Source organism: Pholis gunnellus, assembly GCF_910591455.1.
Source record: "Pholis gunnellus genome assembly, chromosome: 9".
Lineage (NCBI taxonomy): Eukaryota > Metazoa > Chordata > Actinopteri > Perciformes > Pholidae > Pholis > Pholis gunnellus.
In genome coordinates this window covers 10,580,856-10,603,103 of record NC_136535.1, presented here as the reverse complement: position 1 = coordinate 10,603,103, position 22,248 = coordinate 10,580,856, and the positions used below count along the sequence as shown (strand labels likewise).

At 42.4% G+C, this 22,248-nt stretch overlaps 3 protein-coding genes across 3 annotated transcripts; 1 reads left to right on the top strand and 2 right to left on the bottom strand.

Moving 5' to 3' along the window:
- Nucleotides 1-5,836: 5,836 nt before the first annotated feature.
- On the bottom strand, nt 5,837-6,817 carry LOC306701315 (odorant receptor 131-2-like; the record flags this gene model as incomplete). The annotated part of the gene is made up of 1 exon (XM_079166591.1): nt 5,837-6,817. Exon 1 carries the CDS (start codon nt 6,803-6,805, stop codon nt 5,837-5,839), a length of 969 nt encoding a protein of 322 aa, XP_079022717.1. The 5' UTR covers nt 6,806-6,817.
- A 7,216-nt stretch (nt 6,818-14,033) lies between these two features.
- LOC306701260 (odorant receptor 131-2-like) lies at nt 14,034-15,014 on the bottom strand (the record flags this gene model as incomplete). Its single annotated transcript, XM_079166519.1, has 1 exon — nt 14,034-15,014. The coding sequence occupies exon 1, from the start codon at nt 15,000-15,002 to the stop codon at nt 14,034-14,036; it is 969 nt and encodes a 322-aa protein (XP_079022645.1). The 5' UTR covers nt 15,003-15,014.
- Nucleotides 15,015-19,274: 4,260 nt separating this feature from the next.
- On the top strand, nt 19,275-21,467 carry diabloa (diablo, IAP-binding mitochondrial protein a; the record flags this gene model as incomplete). The annotated part of the gene is made up of 6 exons (XM_079166834.1): nt 19,275-19,520; nt 19,672-19,780; nt 19,928-20,053; nt 20,679-20,789; nt 20,936-21,032; nt 21,262-21,467. The coding sequence occupies exons 1-6, from the start codon at nt 19,384-19,386 to the stop codon at nt 21,465-21,467; spliced, it is 786 nt and encodes a 261-aa protein (XP_079022960.1). The 5' UTR covers nt 19,275-19,383.
- Between the last annotated feature and the right edge of the window lie 781 nt (nt 21,468-22,248).

Below are 22,248 nucleotides of genomic sequence, written 5' to 3'. Positions count from 1 at the left end.
CCTTGAGACCAGCCGAGGGGGATATGAGTACATCTTGGTGGTGGTCGACCACTTCACCAGATTCGCACAAGCATACCCAACCAAAAACAAGGCTGGCAAGACAGCAGCTGACCGGATCTTCAGCGATTTCATCCCTCGGTTCGGGTACCCAACTAAACTCCATCATGATCAAGGTCGGGAATTTGAGAATGAACGGTTCAGGACTCTCAGACAGCTGGCTGGCGTGAGTCATTCCAGAACTTCCCCATACCATCCGCAAGGCAATCCTGCGGAGAGGTTCAATCAGACTTTGTTGCAAATGCTCAGGACATTAGGAGAAAAAGAGAAGGAGAGCTGGAAGGATCACCTACCTCACATCATTCATGCATACAACTGCACTAAGTACGAATCGACAGGCTACTCACCATATTACCTGCTCTACGGTCGGCATCCACGTCTTCCAGTCGATTTGCTGTTTGGACTTGTAAGAGAAAATAAAACAACTACTCCAAGTGGATATGCAGAAAGATGGAGAGAGAAAATGATCGAAGCTTACAGGATAGCAAGTACCAACAGTCAGCATTCAAGTGCAAAAGGGAAACGCTATTATGACAAGCGGAACAAAGGAGTCACCCTGCAGCCGGGAGACAGAGTTCTGGTCCGCAACCTAACTGAAAGAGGAGGTCCAGGTAAACTAAGACCTTACTGGGAGAGAAAAATATACGTTGTCAGGGAACAACTTGGTGATAACGCAGTCTACAAGGTTAGTCCAGAGACTGGGGGTCGTCCCATTCGCACTCTTCACCGTAACCTGTTGCTCCAAGTGAATGACTTACCAGTAAATGAGACAATCTTGACCACACCAGATAAGTCACAAACGAAGAAAAGGAGGCCAGAAAAGCCAATGGACACCGCTGGACAGATGAGGAGCAGTGACCTGAGTGACTCTGAGGAAGACGAGGGAGCACCTCGTTATTGGTTGCGGATACCAAGGGAACTGCCAACAGCGGGTAGGAGTATTCCCCATCCAAGCACCACCAATGAGTCATCACTCCGTCGTGAACCAATTGGAGCTCGCTTGGGAGAATCCATTCCAGCAGGACCCGAACATGGAAGAGAAAGTGCAGTTGAAGAGGACCAAGAGGGACGACATGAGTGTATGTCACCCGTTGTTGAACCTGAGCCTTGCGAGGAACCGGTGTTGTTGCAGGCAGATGATTCAGATGAAGAAGTCCGAGAGACTGGGCCCAACACACACCCCGCGCTAAGGAGGTCCACCAGAGAAAGGTGACCTGGCCAGATGTTTACTTACCCCTCCCTTGGTCAACCAACCTACCAACCACGACTCTTCGTTAGTGCTATAGGGATACAGCCAACCTGTTATACATACCAATACCCACAGTCATACTTACATTCAGCCCAACCCGCACACATCATCCCAACCACATATCTCCCAGTCACCTATCCCATGCATTGCTATTAAATAGGTGACAGTATTAGTATGGAGTATCTAGAAAATTCTTTAAGGTCTTGGGTACCTCATACATTGGGAGGGTGTCTTTATTTTGTATGAGTATTGTTGTGAGTTAAAAGAGGTATCAGGAAAAATAACAGTCAAGTGTCGGGAGCCACTTTTGTTTGTCGGGGAGCGTGTGGCACACCCAAAAATGTGACCACAATGATTTAATAACTGATTTAAATATGTAGAACATGGTTTGAGGGACTGAAGTAATTTACAGAGTGTAATCGGAACATATGGACTGAACAGAGGGACAGGAAAGAATTGCAGCGCCTGAGGAGGAACTATTGACACCGGAGCAGTTGCACACAGGTTGCTTTAGGGTGTGACACCCGCTCACTCCTCAGATCTGATCTGGAAGAACAACTGAACGGCTGGTGTCTTGGTGTTTGTTAAACTGTATCTGTGTCCTACAGAATTTTCCTTTTGTTGCTGTGGTCCCATTCCTGGGACCCGTAACACACTCATGTACAATTTGAGGTATTGTGCATTATATTTTTATTTCATATTACTTTATACATCTACTCCATTGCAAGCTATAGATAGTTACTTTGCAGATTAAGATTTTTGAAATCTTTGAATCTAAACATGTTTGGCCTGTGAACCCTGAAAAGAGTTGTTGCCCAAAGAGCGATTACCCCTTTAAACTTCTAACATGGTTACATTTCAATAACTGTTTGATGCCCAAAGAGGTCAAATTAAAAGCTTTAGCTTTTTCCACTTACCTCTTTCATTAAGACACCTGAGATTGACCCCTCAGATTTATCTAGTGACTCTTTGAAGGGGACGAACCCTAAATTGGACTTAACTACCCAACTGTATATAACGTACTTAAAACCAACTCCACCCCAAACAACTACAACAGTAAAATGCTGCTTACACATTGATGCATTAGTCAAATTCAATGTCAGAATGATTACTTAAATACTTACATTTTTCTGATAAAACTTCTTTTCTTAGGCTTTTAAAGACAGGACTTTTACTTGTAATGGAATATGTTTAAACTGTGGTGTTGGTACATCCTGCAGCCTCATCAGGCCCTTGGCGGCCCCCTGGAGGTCTTCCAGTTTGGGCAGATCGCCCTCTTCCTCCTTGTAACTGGACCTGAGGGCTGGACAGCAGAGTGGCAAAAGGTGAACTGGGGGGCTGGGGTGGTGACAGCAGAGAAGAGGAAGGGGGCGTCAGTTATCACCACCAGATGTGTCTGTAAAGAACGCAGTGAGCCAACCTTGTGTGTTCTCCAGGGCTTCATTGCTGTGGACTACATTTAGCCACTCTGAATGCAGCCTCTTGATCAGGCTGAATGCCACCAGCGGGTTTGCCATCGCGGTTGCCGGGCCTTGGTAAAGTCCAGTGTGCAGGTCTGACACTTTGGCATAGAAGCTGTGGGGAAAATTGTGGACTGCAGTTACAAAAAGAAAGAGACCGAGTGCCCAGACAGTTTTCCATGCAGCAAGTGAGACGTGGGAACCTTACAGTGCTTTTGAAAAATAAGAAAAATGGAAAAGAGAATGCTCTCTTTGGCACAGCAAGGCTTTATTTAGTCGGGTATATTGGTTGAAAAAAAAAACGACCAATGACCACCTTACAGGGCAGAAATAGTGACAACAGATTGATTAAAGGTGGTACTTTACATAGACAACAAACTGCAAATAAACATTAATCAATACTAACAGCTTATGATACCAAAATGTTGACATCATACAAAAAGATATATTTACCATACGAAATGTATGAATCAGTATGAGGAACTATCATTGGGCACGACTAATAAGAAGGTTGTTTATATAGTGTATATAAAACATTGTGCCATAAGATAACTTAGATTCTTTGACTTTCTGGACGGAAAGATCTGCAACGTTTACCACTATCATCATCATCATCATCATCATTACATATTGTTAAAACTGATGAATAAATCTGATGCATGACCCATTTTCCAACCTCACATCACAAAACAGCCACCACAATTAAGGAAATGTTTATATGGTCAAAGGGGCTCCTCCAGGAAATTAAATTACAAAAGTGGTGAGTGAATGGATAAATATTTTATAATGAAGGTTTCTGACTGGAAATAAACTGCAGCTGATAAAACTCTCTTATTGTAAAGAAACATCCGAAAACAGAACTTAAACTGTGTTATTTCCACAAGTTTAGACACGTTTAAGTCAAATCTCTTGAACTCAAGTGACTTGTTTTTCTTTGGTTGGACGTGTGTCATTTTTGTATAATTTCATCCAAATGAGGTTAATTTAAATGCAGGATTCCCAGCTGTGAGTCTAAAAATGTGACCATAAATCTCCACATGTGCTCTCACCCTCATTCCCAAACGCATGGCCCATTATTACTCACTGTCTGTGGAGGGGTTACAGGGTTTGTCACAGTCTAGTCTCTTTACAGCAAGGAGACTATTCTTGAACTGAAAAAATGCTGTGAATTAGTCCTTTAACTCGCCACAAGACAGTTCAGATGTGCGGTGATGTTTCTCAGAGTTGTGGACCCACAAAACTCCGGGGAACTCAATGAATAGTTTAACATGTGTCCTCTTGCACGTCACTCACCGCTTGATGTCCTCCAGTCGCTCTGACTCGTGGTCAATGTAAGTTCTCAAGTAATCGATCAGCTTGCGTTCAACACCGATCGCCTGCTTCACGTTCAGCAGCGACGTATACATTTCACCTAAAGACACGGGGATCACAGCTACAGCCAGGAGACTCCAACTGAGGTAAACGCGCGTGGGATACATCATCTCGTCTCGTATGTAACGTATTCCCTGTCTCCTGCAGCAGCTTCTGTGGGTGAGCTCCTCTCTCACTGCCCTGAACTGAGGATCCTCAGGATTTACAAACGTGCCTCTGAAGTCCACACGGGGATCTACCTCATCTGCTCTGAGATCAGCTTTCTCCATCTGTTCATGGGACTGGCCTGCGGGCTGTATTCAGTCAGGACAATTAGTTTGTCATTACAACAAGTAGGTTTATTTGCACTGTTAATAACAGGAATACTTAAAACTTCCTGGAGTTAGGGTCCAGCGCCAGTTTGTGGGGGCTGTTTCAGAATAAACGCGCTTCACATTCAGTTTGAGCTCAATTGTTTCATGCAAATAATGAACATGAAAATTAAACCAGGGTATAATTTATGCACCAATGCCATTCAATTTATCATATTTATTTTATTTGTTGAAAGTGATTGATTAGGGTAAGTCATTTGCTTATATGCATTAGGTATTGAGTCTGGAGTCAGTGCGACACCTGCAGGTGAATGCTTTGTACAACAACCAAACTGATATTATAGAGCTGCACAGTAAAGACCTTTTGAGTGACTTCATTGTTGTGGGGAATCTTTAAAAACATTAGAGAGAACAAACTGTAAATGATTGCTGTTCAGTGTTTATAAATATTATATATAATGTGATGTGCTATTAAGTAACAAAACAATAAAGTATATAATGGATTTAATAAAGGTAACACACAAACTCACAATGTTCTCATATCATTGTATAATTGACTTGGTGATAAGCCTGCACCATAAATATATATATATATATATCATCACCACCCACACATATACAGAAAACAGGAGACTTGTAACACAATTTTGACACATTTTATCAGCATCAAAAATGGTGTTTATGAATTCAAACAGCAGTTTTGCACCAGGGAAAAACACATTGATTTGTTAAAAAAATATCAGTGTACTAATCTGCATTAATCTGCAAGCCTTTTGTTATTTTTGGGTTTACGAATATGTGTAACACAGTCTCATCACAATGAATTACAGAAGGCCTGAAGCATAAGCTGCAACCCAGTCACACAGTCCTGCATGTTTATTACTTATTGAGAGAATGAGAGGTTGAATCCCAGCAGCAGCTGTTCGACATGATGTAAGGAATTTGTATTCACTCACTGAATTGAGTAATCTTTATTGATGCTGCTGGCACAGAAATACGATCACTGCCTGGTTTATGTTTAACAGCAATAGCGACAGCATTTCCTGCAGGTCTGATGGTGCTGACTGAACCTCTACATAAAAGGATTTAACGGCTTCCTGCATGCTAAATACATTGTCAAATTAATCCCACTTTTCCCACTTCGTTCAACAGAAATACATAACTAATATTGCTGACTGCAGCAGCCAATACAAAATATCGGTAATTGCTACTTTTGTTGATAAATTCAAGACTTTTCAACACCTTCGAAGGCCTTTTTTAAGGAAACATTACACAGTGCTTTTTAAAACGTTACAAGACATGCAGAAAAAATATTTCAACATCCCAAAAACATCTTTTGACATTTGTACATGAAGTTTGAGAGCTCTGTCAAAACTACATCAACCAATTCAAGAAGCAGACAGGTTGTCCTGAAGCTTGCCTCTCTCGCAGGGTTTGACTTTGTTTGAGCAGCAGACAATCGTCTTCCTGATGCTGCCCCTGAGATTCTGATCTCTGAAGCCGTAGATGAGCGGGCTGAGAAAGCGTGGAATGAGGAAAAAACAGAAATAATTAAAAAAGGCAATGTCCGCTGGTAGCCAGTTGGCATGCAGCACTAAGAGAGTTTCAGTGATGGGGCGAGTGAAGGCCAAAATGCACAGCAGCAGCTGAAAGCCGTGTAGCAGCACCGTGTGCATGGCTTTGCTCACAGACTCTTTGTCCTGTCTCAGCTTCCTTGTTTCCAGCAGGATTCTCACGTATGTAAAGAGGATGACAACAGTCACGACTGCAAAAAAGAGAATATATACACTAAGTTCGAACAAAGCCTGGACTGGAGATGTTGTGAAAAAGGTAGATCTGCAAATCAAAGAGGTGGAGAGGATATCCACTGCAGCAGAATCTCTCGCAAAGATGGAGTAGTAAACAATCGGGAAGATACAGCTGATGAGCCACAGGGACAGAATAATTACCCAGATACGGTCTGAGCGCCAGGCGGCCGGGCGCTGCAGCGGATAGAAGATGGCAACGTAGCGCTCCAGAGACATGGTGGCCAGGATTAAAGGTGTGTTCTGGAACGTGGCAGTGGTAAGGAATAGCAGAGGAACACAGAAGGCAATAGAAAATGTCACCTGGCCCATGGCAAACAGGAAGAGCAGCACAGAGGACAAGACCTGGATAGTGTCATTGATCAGCATGTAGGCAAACAGGATGTAACGGGTGGAGTCCAGGTACTGCCTGTGAGATACAAAGATGTGCAGCATGACAGCAATGCAATAGAGGAAGATGCAGAAGACGGGGATTACCACACACACCTTGATGATCACAGACAGGCTTCTGTTGGTAGTTGCATTGCCTGGAAATTCAGTCAAATTATTCATTTTTCAACTGGGCACTAGAGCCAACCTGTTAAAGAGAAATAAGTTTAACGTCAAGACACCCACTAAAATACATCCTAAAATATACGGGTATTTTTTTGATAATTTAATTGGGATTAGAATAAGAATAGAATTGAGCTGATAAAATAAAAGAGCAACACAAATGCTTGATAACTTTAACTTAGTACACATTCAACCTCAAATGTCTACATCAGTCAGAAGCAAAGCTTTAGATTGCTGTACTTCTTATCATACAGCTTAAATGTACAACATCTTTGGGATGTTCTGCCTCTTATCTCAAGTGTTTGGCCCAATTCAGATCCGTTTGAGTCCGGCCCAATTCCTCCAGAGACACATTATTTACATGCTATCATCATACAGCATGACGTTTCTCATTAGTGAAGATTTCAGTGGGGATATGGGATCCTGTTGTAGTATGGAAGCAGTTCAGCAGACAAGTTCACAATGTATGATACAAAAACAACCTGTTTTGATTAAAGGGGCCCCTATAAAAGCAAAGCCCTTTTTTAATTCTTATTTTTCAGCTGAGATCTAATAATCCCATGCGTACTCTTTTAAAATCAGACAAACACCAGTTCGTATTTGGAACCACGGCTTCAAGGTGACTCATTGCTGACACTGGCAACCGGGATCTTTCTCCATTTATTCCAAATGCTATTAATTTTCTTCTGATCGACTAGTCGATTAACCGACTAATTGTTGCAGCTTTAGTGTCCTTAGACTTTATGAAATGATATATTCTATGTTCTCAACCTGATTCATTGACAGCATGTCAATCTAAGAGATTACACGCGTCTGACCTCTCAAGCAAGTACATTGTGGATAGAGCTACATGTCTGCTGATCAAATAACACCGTCAGGACTATTTTTAAAGTAAGAAAGTCATGAACACTGGCCACAGTAGATCTCTTTACCTGGACTCAAGTTGCTTTTGTAGCTCACTTAACTTGATTAAGTAGCTGCTGACTACCGGCCTGACAGCACACAGATAAAAACTGAGTGACACGAGGCTCCCCACATCACAGATTGTATCCACAACCCATCTAGATAGCACACAAATACAAATTCCAGTGTACCATTTCACCCCCCCAAAACACACTCAACTACTCACACACATCGGCTTATCTCCGCTACCACAAACTGCAGTTCACAACATTGCGCCCCATCATTTGGGAACAGTTAGTCTCGAAAGAAACAATGAATTCTTATTCTTATAGATCTCAGAATAGCCTGAGGGAAGCATCTGTAGTTATCCTGCTTTAAAATGCCTCCAAATAAAATGGACAAGCTACAAACATCTGTTAACAAACCCTGCCTAAAAGCATGTGCAGGCAGTTCTTTTACTGACGACACCCTAAAACTAAGCATCTCTGTATACAGATGGTGTCAGATAATCTCAGCCTCAGTACAAGTGAAGGCAAGCGCATGCTCTTTGCTCCAAAGACCTCTGCTGTGTGAGATAATATCTTTTCAGTCCAGTTCCACTAGATCGACATTGACATTGTGTCCATTGAGATTTAATTTGACATCTGACAGATTTCACAGTTAGCAGAGTGTCCTCGCTCAGGCTAACTTGGTGAGATGCTAGTTCTACTAAATCAACACTGATGTTGTGTCCATTGATGCTTTTTACGCATTACGGCTGTCGCAGTTGGCAGTGTCCTCACTCAAGCTAACTGGTGGGACACTAACTAGACTAAGCTAATACTGGGATTGTGTCCATTGATTTTGTAGCATTTTGGCTATCACAGTTAGCTGAGTGTCCTCGCTCAGCCTAACTGGTGGGACACCACTAGTTATAGCGACTGTCCTAGTGAAGAGAGTGCCCTCGCTCCCCTCTCACTGTAAGGACTGTGTTTTTGGCCTGTATCCACAGTGGCAGAGTGCTCTCGCTCAAGCTAACTGGTGGGTCACCTATATCTGCAGCAAATATCCTAGTGAAGAGAGTGTCCTCGCTCTCCTCTCACGGTAAGGACTGTTGTTTTTTTTTGGGCCTGTTTCCACAGTGGCAGAGTGCTCTTGCTCAAGCTAACTGGTGCGACACCAATATCTGCAGCGAATGTCCTAGTGAAGAGTGTCCTCACTCCCCTCTTACTGTAAGGACTGTTTTTTGGCCTGTTTCCACAGTGGCAGAGTGCTCTCGCTCAAGCTAACTGGTGCGAAACCAATATCTGCAGCGACTGTCCTAGTGAAGAGAGTGTCCGAAGGGATCACTCCCCTCACTGCCCCCTGCCTGTTCTCTCAACATTCAGCAGAGCGCTCCCGCTCAGACTGACTTAGAATTCCGCATCAACTAGTGGGACATGGATTGGGGACTAATAGTCGCCCCCCCATAACCTCCAGAGGCATTGGGGCCAGGAGACTATGTCTCCGGGCTGGCTGTCGTTTTTTTTCTCTCAGCAGCAGATTCCCAAAGGAGAGTGGTTCACGTCTGTCAACGCTTATTCCCTTGTTTCCATGGTGCATCACCACAGGCAGTTTCTTTGTTTTGCCTTTTAAGGCTGCCATTTTCAGTCCAGGGTGCTTCCATTCGGACTCTCCCTTCTCCCCACGGGTGTTCACAAGGTGTGTTACTGCTGCCCTTTCCCCCTGCAATCACAGGGCGTGAAAGTACTGCCGTACTTAGACGACTGCCTGACCTGGGCGCCATCCCGGCTTCAGGCACCACAGCACACTGCTCGCCTTCTCTCACGTGGCCCGGTGGGGCATCAAAGTGAACATGGAGAGGAGCTACCTGAGCCCCTCTCAGAGCATAACCTTCAGTAGTGTGGCCCTATGAGGGCCTGTCTGTTGCCCCAGCCTGTGGACAAGATCCCCCACAACCTCTTCCGAGGGGGCATATTGTTGCCCTACATCCCTTTCTCCGCCTATTGGGTAAACTGACAGCTGCCTTGACTGTCGTTCCCTTGGGTTTGCAGATGGCTCAACAGCCTTCACTTGGATACCAAGTGACACAGGGCAATAATAGTATCAAAACAATGCCTACTCACTCTATCCCCATGGAGGGAGAGTGCATATCTGGCAAACGGTGGTCCCATGGGCTCGGTTCCATTCCACCGGGAGGTTGTCACAACAGGTACCTGCCTCTCAAGGCAGGGTGCAGTGTGACAGAACAGGACTGGTTGGGGGCAGTTGTCTGCTCAAAGACCTCAGGGGCAAGTCAATGTTCTAGAGCTAGTGCTCAAACACTTCCTCCCATATTGAAGGGAAAGCATGTACCTCTGCTGTGTTTTCACATAAACCATCAAGGGGGCACCAGATCTGCAGAAGTCGGAACGGGAATCACCGTGCCCTTCTGACTTGGGCGGCCCCTCGCCTGACCAGCCTTCGGGAAATGTATCCACCAGGAGAACGGAACCAGGTTGTGGTTTTCCTGTTCCGTCACAAGCCTCCACTGGGAGAGTGGCGGCTGCATCCAGACGTGAGGTCGACCCACTGCCCCCACTGGTTCTCCCTGACGGAGAGGACCAGTCCTTCTGGATCAAGATGCCCTGGCTCACACATGGCCAGAGGATCTTCTTTATGCCTTTCCACCATACCCTCTGATCTTGCCAATGCTTCTCAGAGTTCTTCCCTGACAGGAGGGACCTCCTGTCGCAACTAGAAGGTCGGACTTGGAATCCCAATCCCTGCCGCCTTCAACTATGGGTCTGTCCCAATCAGATGCTGAGTGGCTGCATAGAACCAGTCAGACTGACTATTCTGAATGCCAGAACGCCAGAATTCTGAATGCTCTCTACCCATCTGCAGTACGAAACAGGTGGAAGCTGTTTTCTGACTGGTGTGCGGCTCAGAACAAGATCCCAGTACAGTGCCCCGTGCCTGCTGTACTGAGTTTCTACAGTCCCTTCTAGATAAGGGCCGGTCTCCCTCTAACCCTTGGAGTATACGTGGCTGCTATCTCGGGGCAGCATACTAAGGTCAACAATGACACAGGAGAGAGCCACAGACTGGCGTTCCTCTTCCTAAGGGGCCCTGCAATTGCGTCCCCCGAAGGCCCCTGCATGGGACCTACCCGTGGTACTAAATACCCTATACTTGTCTCCTTTTGAACCCCTGGCACAGGCGGAGCCGAGATGGCTATCGGCCAAAATGTTTTTTCTCCGGTGAAAGAATCATGTCTGAGGTGGAACTCAGATGGCTTGGGTGTCACTTTGTGGCCTAATGCAGCGTTTTCTCCCAAGGGTGTTGACACGCTCACATATCAACCAGCTTATCCAGCTCATGCAGTTTGACCCTCCCATCAAGGGGGAGGTCAAGGCTGCTGTGCCCAGTGCGGGCCCTCAGAGCTTATGTGGAAGCCACCGCCTGCATACGGCGGTCGGAGCAGCTCTTTGTCAGTTATGGTGAGCCTAAGAAGGGCTGTGCTCCTTCTAAAAGAAAAACAGCGCCTATCCCACTGGTTAGTGGAGGCCATTGCCTATACATACAAGGCGAGCGATCGTGCTCAGCCATTCGGGGTGAAGGGCCACTCTACCAAAGGTGTCTCCACGTCAGGGGCAACACTGAGAGGTGTGCCTGTGGTGGATCTATGTGCTGCGGCCTCATGGGCATCACCGAGCACATTCACCAAACACTACAGACTCACGGTCGCCACCCCTCACCCACTGGGGAGGGTTCTTTGGCCAATTTTCTCTGCCGGAGCTATACGAGGTAGTTATGGTGATTCCTCGTGACTCTGTTGATATAAGTCATCCAGTGTTAAACACTGCCTCTGGCAGTCAGTAAGGATGAAATAGAACGAAAGTTACGAATGTAACTACGGTTCTATGAATCCTGGATGCCCGCCAGAGTTCTTGGTCACTCGGAATCCCGTGAACTCGCGAGAAGATTCCGTAGGACTGAACTCAGGATGACACCGGAACTTATAGACGACAGGGGGTCATCCGAGGTCACAGGTGACTTTGTTGATATAAATAATCGAGCTGCGCAGGCGCGAGACAGAAGATATCCAGTGTTAAACACTGCCTCTGGTGGTCATCCAGGATTCATAGAACCGTAGTTACATTCGTAACTTTCGTTTTCCATGCAGCAAGTGAGACGTGGGAACCTTACAGTGCTTTTGAAAAATAAGAAAAATGGAAAAGAGAATGCTCTCTTTGGCACAGCAAGGCTTTATTTAGTCGGGTATATTGGTTGAAAAAAACCGACCAATGACCACCTTACAGGGCAGAAATAGTGACAACAGATTGATTAAAGGTGGTACTTTACATAGACAACACACTGGAATTAAACATTAATCAATACTAACAGCTTATGATACCAAAATGTTGACATCATACAAAAAGATATATTTACCATACGAAATGTATGAATCAGTATGAGGAACTATCATTGGGCACGACTAATAAGAAGGTTGTTTATATAGTGCATATAAAACATTGTGCCATAAGATAACTTAGATTCTTTGACTTTCTGGACGGAAAGATCTGCAACGTTTACCACTATCATCATCATCATCATCATCATTACATATTGTTAAAACTGATGAATAAATCTGATGCAGCGACGTATACATTTCACCTAAAGACACGGGGATCACAGCTACAGCCAGCAGACTCCAACTGAGGTAAACGCGCGTGGGATACATCATCTCGTCTCGTATGTAACGTATTCCCTGTCTCCTGCAGCAGCTTCTGTGGGTGAGCTCCTCTCTCACTGCCCTGAACTGAGGATCCTCAGGATTTACAAACGTGCCTCTGAAGTCCACACGGGGATCTCCCTCATCTGCTCTGAGATCAGCTTTCTCCATCTGTTCATGGGACTAGCCTGCGGGCTGTATTCAGTCAGGACAATTAGTTTGTCATTACAGCAAGTAGGTTTGTTTGCACTGTTAATAACAGGAATACTTAAAACTTCCTGGAGTTAGGGTCCAGCGCCAGTTTGTGGGGGCTGTTTCAGAATAAACGCACTTCACATTCAGTTTGAGCTCAATTGTTTCATGCAAATAATGAACATGAAAATTAAACCAGGGTATAATTTATGCACCAATGCCATTCAATTTATCATATTTATTTTATTTGTTGAAAGTGATTGATTAGGGTAAGTCATTTGCTTATATGCATTAGGTATTGAGTCTGGAGTCAGTGCGACACCTGCAGGTGAATGCTTTGTACAACAACCAAACTGATATTATAGAGCTGCACAGTAAAGACCTTTTGAGTGACTTCATTGTTGTGGGGAATCTTTAAAAACATTAGAGAGAACAAACTGTAAATGATTGCTGTTCAGTGTTTATAAATATTATATATAATGTGATGTGCTATTAAGTAACAAAACAACAAAGTATATAATGGATTTAATAAAGGTAACACACAAACTCACAATGTTCTCATATCATTGTATAATTGACTTGGTGATAAGCCTGCACCATAAATATATATATATATATATATATATATATATATATATATATCTCATCACCACCCATACGTATACTTACAGAAAACAGGAGACTTGTAACACAATTTTGACATATTTTATCAGCATCAAAAATGGTGTTTATGAATTCAAACAGCAGTTTTGCACCAGGGAAAAACACATTGATTTGTTAAAAAAATATCAGTGTACTAATCTGCATTAATCTGCAAGCCTTTTGTTATTTTTGGGTTTACGAATATGTGTAACACAGTCTCATCACAATGAATTACAGAAGGCCTGAAGCATAAGCTGCAACCCAGTCACACAGTCCTGCATGTTTATTGCTTATTGAGAGAATGAGAGGTTGAATCCCAGCAGCAGCTGTTTGACATGATGTAAGGAATTTGTATTCACTCACTGAATTGAGTAATCTTTATTGATGCTGCTGGCACAGAAATACGATCACTGCCTGGTTTATGTTTAACAGCAATAGCGACAGCATTTCCTGCAGGTCTGATGGTGCTGACTGAACCTCTACATAAAAGGATTTAACGGCTTCCTGCATGCTAAATACATTGTCAAATTAATCCCACTTTTCCCACTTCGTTCAACAGAAATACATAACTAATATTGCTGACTGCAGCAGCCAATACAAAATATCGGTAATTGCTACTTTTGTTGATAAATTCAAGACTTTTCAATACCTTCTAAGACCTTTTTTAAGGAAACATTACACAGTGCTTTTTAAAACGTTACAAGACATGCAGAAAAAATATTTCAACATCCCAAATACATCTTTTGACATTTGTACATGAAGTTTGAGAGCTCTGTCAAAACTACATCAACCAATTCAAGAAGCAGACAGGTTGTCCTGAAGCTTGCCTCTCTCGCCGGGTTTGACTTTGTTTGAGCAGCAGACAATCGTCTTCCTGATGCTGCCCCTGAGATTCTGATCTCTGAAGCCGTAGATGAGCGGGCTGAGAAAGCGTGGAGTGAGAATGAAACAGAAATAATTAAAAAAGGCAATGTCCTCTGGTAGCCAGTTGGCATGCAGCACTAAGAGAGTTTTAGTGATGGGGTCAGTGAAGGCCAAAATGCACAGCAGCAGCTGAATGCCGTGTAGCAGCACCGTGTGCATGGCTTTGCTCACAGACTCTTTGTCCTGTCTCAGCTTCCTTGTTTCCAGCAGGATTCTCACGTATGTAAAGAGGATGACAACAGTCACGACTGCAAAAAAGAGAACATATACACTAAGTTCGAACAAAGCCTGGACTGGAGATGTTGTGAAAATGGCAGATTTGCAAATCAAAGAGGTGGAGAGGATATCCACTGCAGCAGAATCTCTCGCAAAGATGGAGTAGTTAACAATCGGGAAGATACAGCTGATGAGCCACAGGGACAGAATAATTACCCAGATACGGTCTGAGCGCCAGGCGGCCGGGCGCTGCAGCGGATAGAAGATGGCAACATAGCGCTCCAGAGACATGGTGGCCAGGATTAAAGGTGTGTTCTGGAACGTGGCAGTGGAAAGGAATAGCAGAGGAACACAGAAGGCAATAGAAAATGTCACCTGGCCCATGACAAACAGGAAGAGCAGCACAGAGGACAAGAGCTGGATAGTGTCATTGATCAGCATGTAGGCAAACAGGATGTAACGGGTGGAGTCCAGGTACTGCCTGTGAGATGCAAAGATGTGCAGCATGACAGCAATGCAGTAGAGGAAGATGCAGAAGACGGGGATAACCACACACACCTTGATGATCACAGACAGGCTTTTGTTGGTAGTTGCATTGCCTGGAAATTCAGTCAAATTATGCATTTTTCAACTGGGCACTAGAGCCAACCTGTTAAAGAGAAATAAGTTTAACGTCAAGACACCCACTAAAATACATCCTAAAATATACAGGTATTTTTTTGATAATTTAATAAGGATTAGAATAAGAATAGAATTGAGCTGATAAAATAAAAGAGCAACACAAATGCTTGATAATTGAGAAAGAAAACATACTATTTTGTCTTTTTCTACTATTTGCACTTTAACTTAGTACACATTCAACCTTCAGAATAAAAGAGCCTCACACTCACCTAAGAATGTCTACATCAGTCAGAAGCAAAGCTTTAGATTGCTGTACTTCTTAACCTACAGCTTAAATGTACAACATCTTTGGGATGTTCTGCCTCTTATCTCAAGTGTTTGGCCCAATTCAGATCCGTTTGAGTCCGGCCCAATTCCTCCAGAGACACATTATTTACATGCTATCATCATACAGCATGACGTTTCTCATTAGTGAAGATTTCAGTGGGGATATGGGATCCTGTTGTAGTATGGAAGCAGTTCAACAGACAAGTTCACAATGTATGATATAAAAACAACCTGTTTTGATTAAAGGGGCCCCTATAAAAGCAAAGCCCTTTTTTTGATTCTTTTTTTTTCAGCTGACATCTAATAATCCCATGCGTACTCTTTTAAAATCAGACAAACACCAGTTCGTATTTGGAACCACGGCTTAAAGGTGACTCATTGCTGACACTGGCAACCGGGATCTTTCTCCATTTATTCCAAATTTACAACCACGATAGGCCTTTTACACAACAGACATTTTGACTTGTCCTAGTGGGAGAGGCACAGGTGTAATTAATCACACTAACGATGGCTCTGTTGTATTCAAGTGTCCCAGTGAGTGACAGTTTGGTCGTGCAAACACTCGCTTAAATGTGTGGACACTGTGTGCAGAAGACTTTGAGCTGGTGAAGTTGTGTGAAACTGACTGGCACTGAAGGGGTCATAGTTTTTTTGGGAGCTACATATAACTACTGGACAGACTGGAAAACCACACTGGTAGCTGCAAAATGTCCCGTGAAGTATTTCAAAAAAATAAATTGCTGATACAGAGCAGTTTCATGAAATTGAGCCTTTTCCAGCTGGAGGAGGGATCTCTCGTATTGATTGTTGACACTGGGTGATTCTGCTGAGTGGACACTTTCATGTGCACTGGGTCAGTTGTTCCAGCTGTGTCTTGTACAATGCAGTTTGTGAACTTTTGAGCAAAGTGTTTTGGCAGCGTCCCTCACTTTTAGTGTGACGGTGGACTGTGAGACTGTTTGTGAGCTGCATACATGGCTGTCAGTAAAGGGAAGTCAATGACTGCAGGACAACCAAAACACATTCTTTGGCCTGAATCAAGAACTGTGAGTGGTGTTGAGATGCCCCGTTTATGTTGATAATGGGTGCTGTACTTAATTAAAGTTCACAGCTGACTCTTGAGAAAGCACCACAAAGATATTTGAGACTGGTTTGTAGTGGTAGGCCTGTTCTTGTTCTAATCTAAGTCAAACTGTAAACAGTTTCCAGTGGAGGAAAGTAACTAAGGACATCTACTGAAGTGCTTCTCTTAAGCACAATTTTGAGGTACTTGTACTTTACTTGAGTATTTCTATTTTATGATACTTTATACTTCAACAAGTTACTTTTCAGGTTTAGATCAGTAATAAAAAATATCATAAAAAAATGTATTTAGCTGTATTTTTCTAGCATATTAAGTAGTTCAAATTAGCCCCACCTTTACGACCTGCAGCATTGAAGTGCACATTAATGCAGCAATTATTATAATACAATTGGTCATTCTGCAAAATGAATGCTTTTACTTTTGTACCGTTATATTTTGATATGAATAGGTTTGTATTACATCAGTTACATTTTGAATGCAGTAATTTTACTTGTAACAGAATATTTCACTGTTACACTGTGGTATAACTACTTTTAGTTAAGTAAAATAATTTCCACAACAACTGACAGCCACAAAAATAAAGACAGACTTATTTTAAGCATAAAAAGTTTGCCATCTGACCCACAGTAAAAGTGTATCTTTGTGAAACTGGTCTTGGGAGACAATAAAGACTCAGCTGTCAGCATGAGTAAAGGCTATGAGGTAAACCTGCTGAAATTACTATCAATAGACTGTTCATATTTTGAACTCAACAACATTAGTTAAAGGTAAGATAAATGTCAGACATCATCAACGTATGTTGCTATCAGGCAAGTTCATGGTTTAAGTCAGGGTTCATGGACGTTGCACTTGGCTGTTACATTTTATTTGGCTGAACATATGTGAACAGAGAGAGAGAGAGAGAGAGAGAGAGAGCGAGAGAGAGAGAGAGAGAGAGAGTGGGGGTTATATGTTGTTGACAGACGATACAAAGATCAGTACTGATAACACTTGGAGGCTTCGTATTTCAAAACTTGACCAGAAATAACCTGATTCCAATTTCACAGAATGTATGATACATCCGCTTTATCTTTTTTGACAGTGTTCCAGTGTCACACACACACACGTTACTGACGTCAGTAATCACAGAAGAGAAGTAGGCTAACCGGCAGGTACAACGTCAGCATTGTTTTGAAGAAGGTGATGAAACCCACAAAGAGATGTCTCTGTAGTGTAAATTACACACAATGAGCAGCACTATAGGTGAGATACTGTGCGACATCTCTAGAGTGCACGTCTTGTATCCCCTGCTTAGTAATTAACAGACTGGTTGATTATTAACGTAAAGCTCCTGAATCTAATTGTGCAAACAGAAGCTTTCATTTGTTTGGCAAACTCTGTTGAGAGCAGCTCACTGGCGCTCGTCAGCTCTTTACGCAGGTTCTGCATCAGTAATCAGGGCTGCAGGTGATTGGCCCAATATCTGTGTCCAAAAACAACTTTGTTCCTCTGAACCCCAGCGGACTCCACCCCAGCAGATAACATATTTGCAGGCGATCAGACGGAATAAATGCTATTGCCAAATGTTTGGCAGCAAACTTTTTAGGAAAATATGAAATGACATGGAGAAGTGACAAATCTAGTTTAACGAAGAGAAGTATAGCAAGGGCACAATATAAATGCTCTTAATAGGCGGTGTGAGGATAACATGTATGTTGTGCTTGGCAGAAAAAAATATATTGTTTAAGATAATGTGACAATAGACTGAAGTTATTTAAAATAAAACAATAAATAGGCCTCATAGCAAAGGGTTACCTAACTTTCATAGAAAGGACTTTGCATGTTGTCCCAATTTCTATGAGTTTCAACTGACTTCCCATTGTTCAAAGACATGCAGGTCATCTACACCTGCGACTAAACCGTCCTCAGATTTCCTGAACTTGTTCAAAGTTTGCGCTACATTTGGGATGAAACCTAGTTTATGTGTTTTGAGACTACTCTACCAAATAAGCTTAGCACTGTGCAATATTCTTTTGTATGAAAATGCTGTTATCCACAACAATGGGGTTAATCGACACATTTTACTTCCTTGTCAAAACCTGGCGCCTATAATACCCACAATGCAACTCAAAAGCTCAGTTGGAGATCTGGGTCTGTTCTGCTAGTAGCAGCGAATGTAGCCTCCAGCCCCTATAGTCTCAAGCAGAGATGAGGAGCGGGCTGTAGAGGTCTGGTAAGATCACTTCTTTCCATCTCCGAAACCCCAGATTTTATTTTTTATTTTCCAACTTGTAGTCTTCAGACCCAACCAATGATCGCTTGAGGCAGTTTATCAGAATTCTCACAGCTCCCTCTGAAGCCAAAAATGGCTTTACACCTTTTCTTTCCACATGTGGAGTACTAGGTGTCTCCCTGACATGGAAATAGACACATACAAATGATGCAGATCCCCAAACCTTTCAGACAAACAAGTCAATTTTCAGAGTAAGGTCAGATGAAATTGTGTCTGCATTTCTATAAAAGGTTTATTCAATCCTAATTTTCAATTATTCCTCTTTCATATACACCCACAAAGTCACACACACACGAGAGAGAGAGAGAGAGAGAGAGAGAGAGAGAGAGAGAGAGAGAGAGAGAGAGAGAGAGAGAGAGAGAGAGAGAGAGAGAGAGAGAGAGAGAGAGAGAGTGATGCACGTAATTCCTGTCCCTGTGGTGTTTTTCAGATAACGCCAAATACGTACATTTGTAGTCAACAGATCAATACCTTTTACGCAATGAAATGGTGCTGGGGCCTTACAAATACCGGCAGGACACGACAGTTGGTCATATTCTAGCAGACAGAAGGATTGCAAGCTTCAAACAAGAGTATTTCTCTGATTTTACAAAGACAAGCAAGTGTACAAGATTAGTTGGAATTGCGGAAAACAGTAAATCTAATTTTACATAGCTCACAAATACATTCTTCAAGTGCAGCAGACCTAATTAATCTGCAAAATGCAAGCTGTCGGTCAGTGTTCAGTGTGTGCCAGCCGTGCTGCCGGAGGACTACTGCGAAATCCGACAGACCTATCACTGCTGCGGAACAACAAGAATGTGCTCAGGAGAGGAGCAGCCTGCATCCGTTTCATAAGGTAGGTTATGAACCAAAAGCAATGTTGTTGCCTTGACTCAGACATTGACATTTAGCAAATTAAAACTACAAGATTACAACTCACAACACTGCCAAACTGTAAGCTGAAATACCATTGATCAAGACTAATTACCTTCTGCCACATTTTTCAGCAGCAGGAAGCCTGGAGTTCAGAAGTTGGGGGAACGAAAAGATACTGAGCACATCAGCATAGCGCCTTCAAGTGTTGGCCGTGGGCTTTATGCTATCCCTTTTACACAGGTGGGTTATTGTCCAACCACAGTCCAATGTACTGGAGCTGCACAAATCTTGTGTTCCTTCAGACAGAGTTAGTTTTTGTTCTTCATATTCTGTACTTGGCGACATTGAATGCAAACGTTAATATATTGAATTTTCCCACATTTGTAGCAAATGGAAAACCTCTCTCATGACTCACTGATCAGAAGAGCTGCCTCAGTGGTTACAGACAGTTCAAGTACTTTCCTCTCCCAGACCTCCTTGGCTCTAATAAACGCCCTGACAGACTACTCAAAGGTAGGTTGTCATCTTATATGAAGCCTTTTATCAACAACTTACCATTGTCAATCTGAGGGTTTTATGATTTGAATCTGTACATCTTTCCATCATTTCATGATGAGAAAAATACCTCTAACAAATTACATTAACTTCAGACTTTATGTGTCTCTACAGGACTGTCTCAGAAAATTAGAATATTGTGATAAAGTTCTTTATTTTGTGTAATGCAATTAAAAAAACAAAAATGTCATGCATTCTGGATTCATTACAAATCAACTGAAATATTGCAAGCCTTTTATTCTTTTAATATTGCTGATTATGGCTTACAGCTTAAGAAAACTCAAATATCCTATTTCTAAATATTAGAATATCATGAAAAAGTATACTAGTAGGGTATTCAACTAATCACTTGAATCGTCTAATTAACTCGAAACACCTGCAAGGGTTTCCTGAGCCTTGAAAAACACTCAGCTTGGTTCAGTAAACTAAATCACACGTATGGGGATTATCACAATATTCTAATTTTCTGAGACAGTCCTGTATGTGTTTGCAGTTGATTTGCACATGTACAAATCCAGACTTTCATTTAGAAAATAACTCTGTACTGTCCCTGACCGTCTGTCCTCCCTTTGTTTGCTAACAGGCTGTGCACACACGCATTGCTGTCCAAAGACGCTATTTAGTCTCATTGGGAAAACTGACCCCAGCAGAGAAGGATTCGTTTCTGGAGGTGATCAATAGCCAGCGTGCAAAGGTTAGTTTGTGTTGTTGAAAACACATATATATGTACTCCAGCTTTCTTTTTTTTGTTAAAATCTGAAAAGTTTAAATCAGCTATTGCTATATGCAAAAACAATCTAAAAAAGACATATTTATTCATTCATCTCTTTTTCCTAACAGGCTAGTGACAGACTACATGAATGCAAACATATTGAGTCAACCTGGATCAATGCTGTCAACTTGTGTAAAATGGCAGCCGAGGCAGCACACACCTCAGGTGAGTGAAACGTGCACAGCACTATTTCTTCGGTCTTGATACAATGCTGAAATACCGTTGTTTTTATAATTATGGAATAATGAATGGATTAAAATCACTTAATCAGATGCTGTCACGCAGCAGAGCTTGAATTAAGAAATGGATTCAGCGGACTCAGCTCCACACCTCAACCTTCAAACTTTCTCAGCAATTAAACAAAATGCGTGTTTGAATATTTGTGTTTTTCCAGGAGCCGAGCAGGCGTCCATCACAGTGAGGACAAACATTCAGGTGGCCCAGTCGCAGGTGGGGGAAGCTAAGAAACTGTCAGCGGATGCAGAGAAGAAGTTGGCCGAGACTAAAGTGGAAGAGATCCAAAGGATGGCAGAATATGCTGCCTTTCTCGACGATAACGAGGAGCATGAGGTGCATGAGGCGTATCTACGAGAGGACTAAGACAAATAGACAGACATATTGAAAACAGCAAAAACAAATAACCGTATGTTTGTATTTACTATTATGTTTCTCTTCTTTTTGCATTAATTACATTCATTAATGTTGGATTAATCCTTATTTAAGACTATTTATTTGATTAGTGAATGCCAGCTGCTTTTCGAGCAAGGATGGAGTAATGATTATCCAATCTTCAGTATACACTCTATGGCAGCGGGGCTTATCCAACATCGGATCACAACGTTGTTTATCGTTTGTTTTGTTGTAACAAAGACATATTTTTATAATGCTATTGTTTGCATAATTTTTTTCACTGATCACATAATAGCAAAATTAAAATTATTTTTGACTTGATTCAACATATGTGTGATGGGTCCATAATTTTTGCCATATCCCGTGATCTGTGATAAATGAATATGTTATGGCTATGTGGTTACCGACCGCTGTCACTTCACAACGAGAAGGGTCTTAGAATATCTTCTCTGCTTGTGAAAGGTTTCCTAAAGACGAATAACATGTATGATGGCAGCATTATCGGCAGGTAATTAATATTGTACATAAAGCATGATCTTCAACAAGCTGTGCAGTTATAGAAAAATAACGCACAAGAGCCTTTATGTTAGCCTAAACATTATGAACAATCCATGCGTAGCACAGACATTCAATAAAAGAGTACTGTTCAGCTTCATATAAGGCCTTTTTATCTTAACCCTATATAAATACTGTATATATACTGTATATATAGAGATAGACAAGTGTCATATTTCACTTGTTGCAACACCGC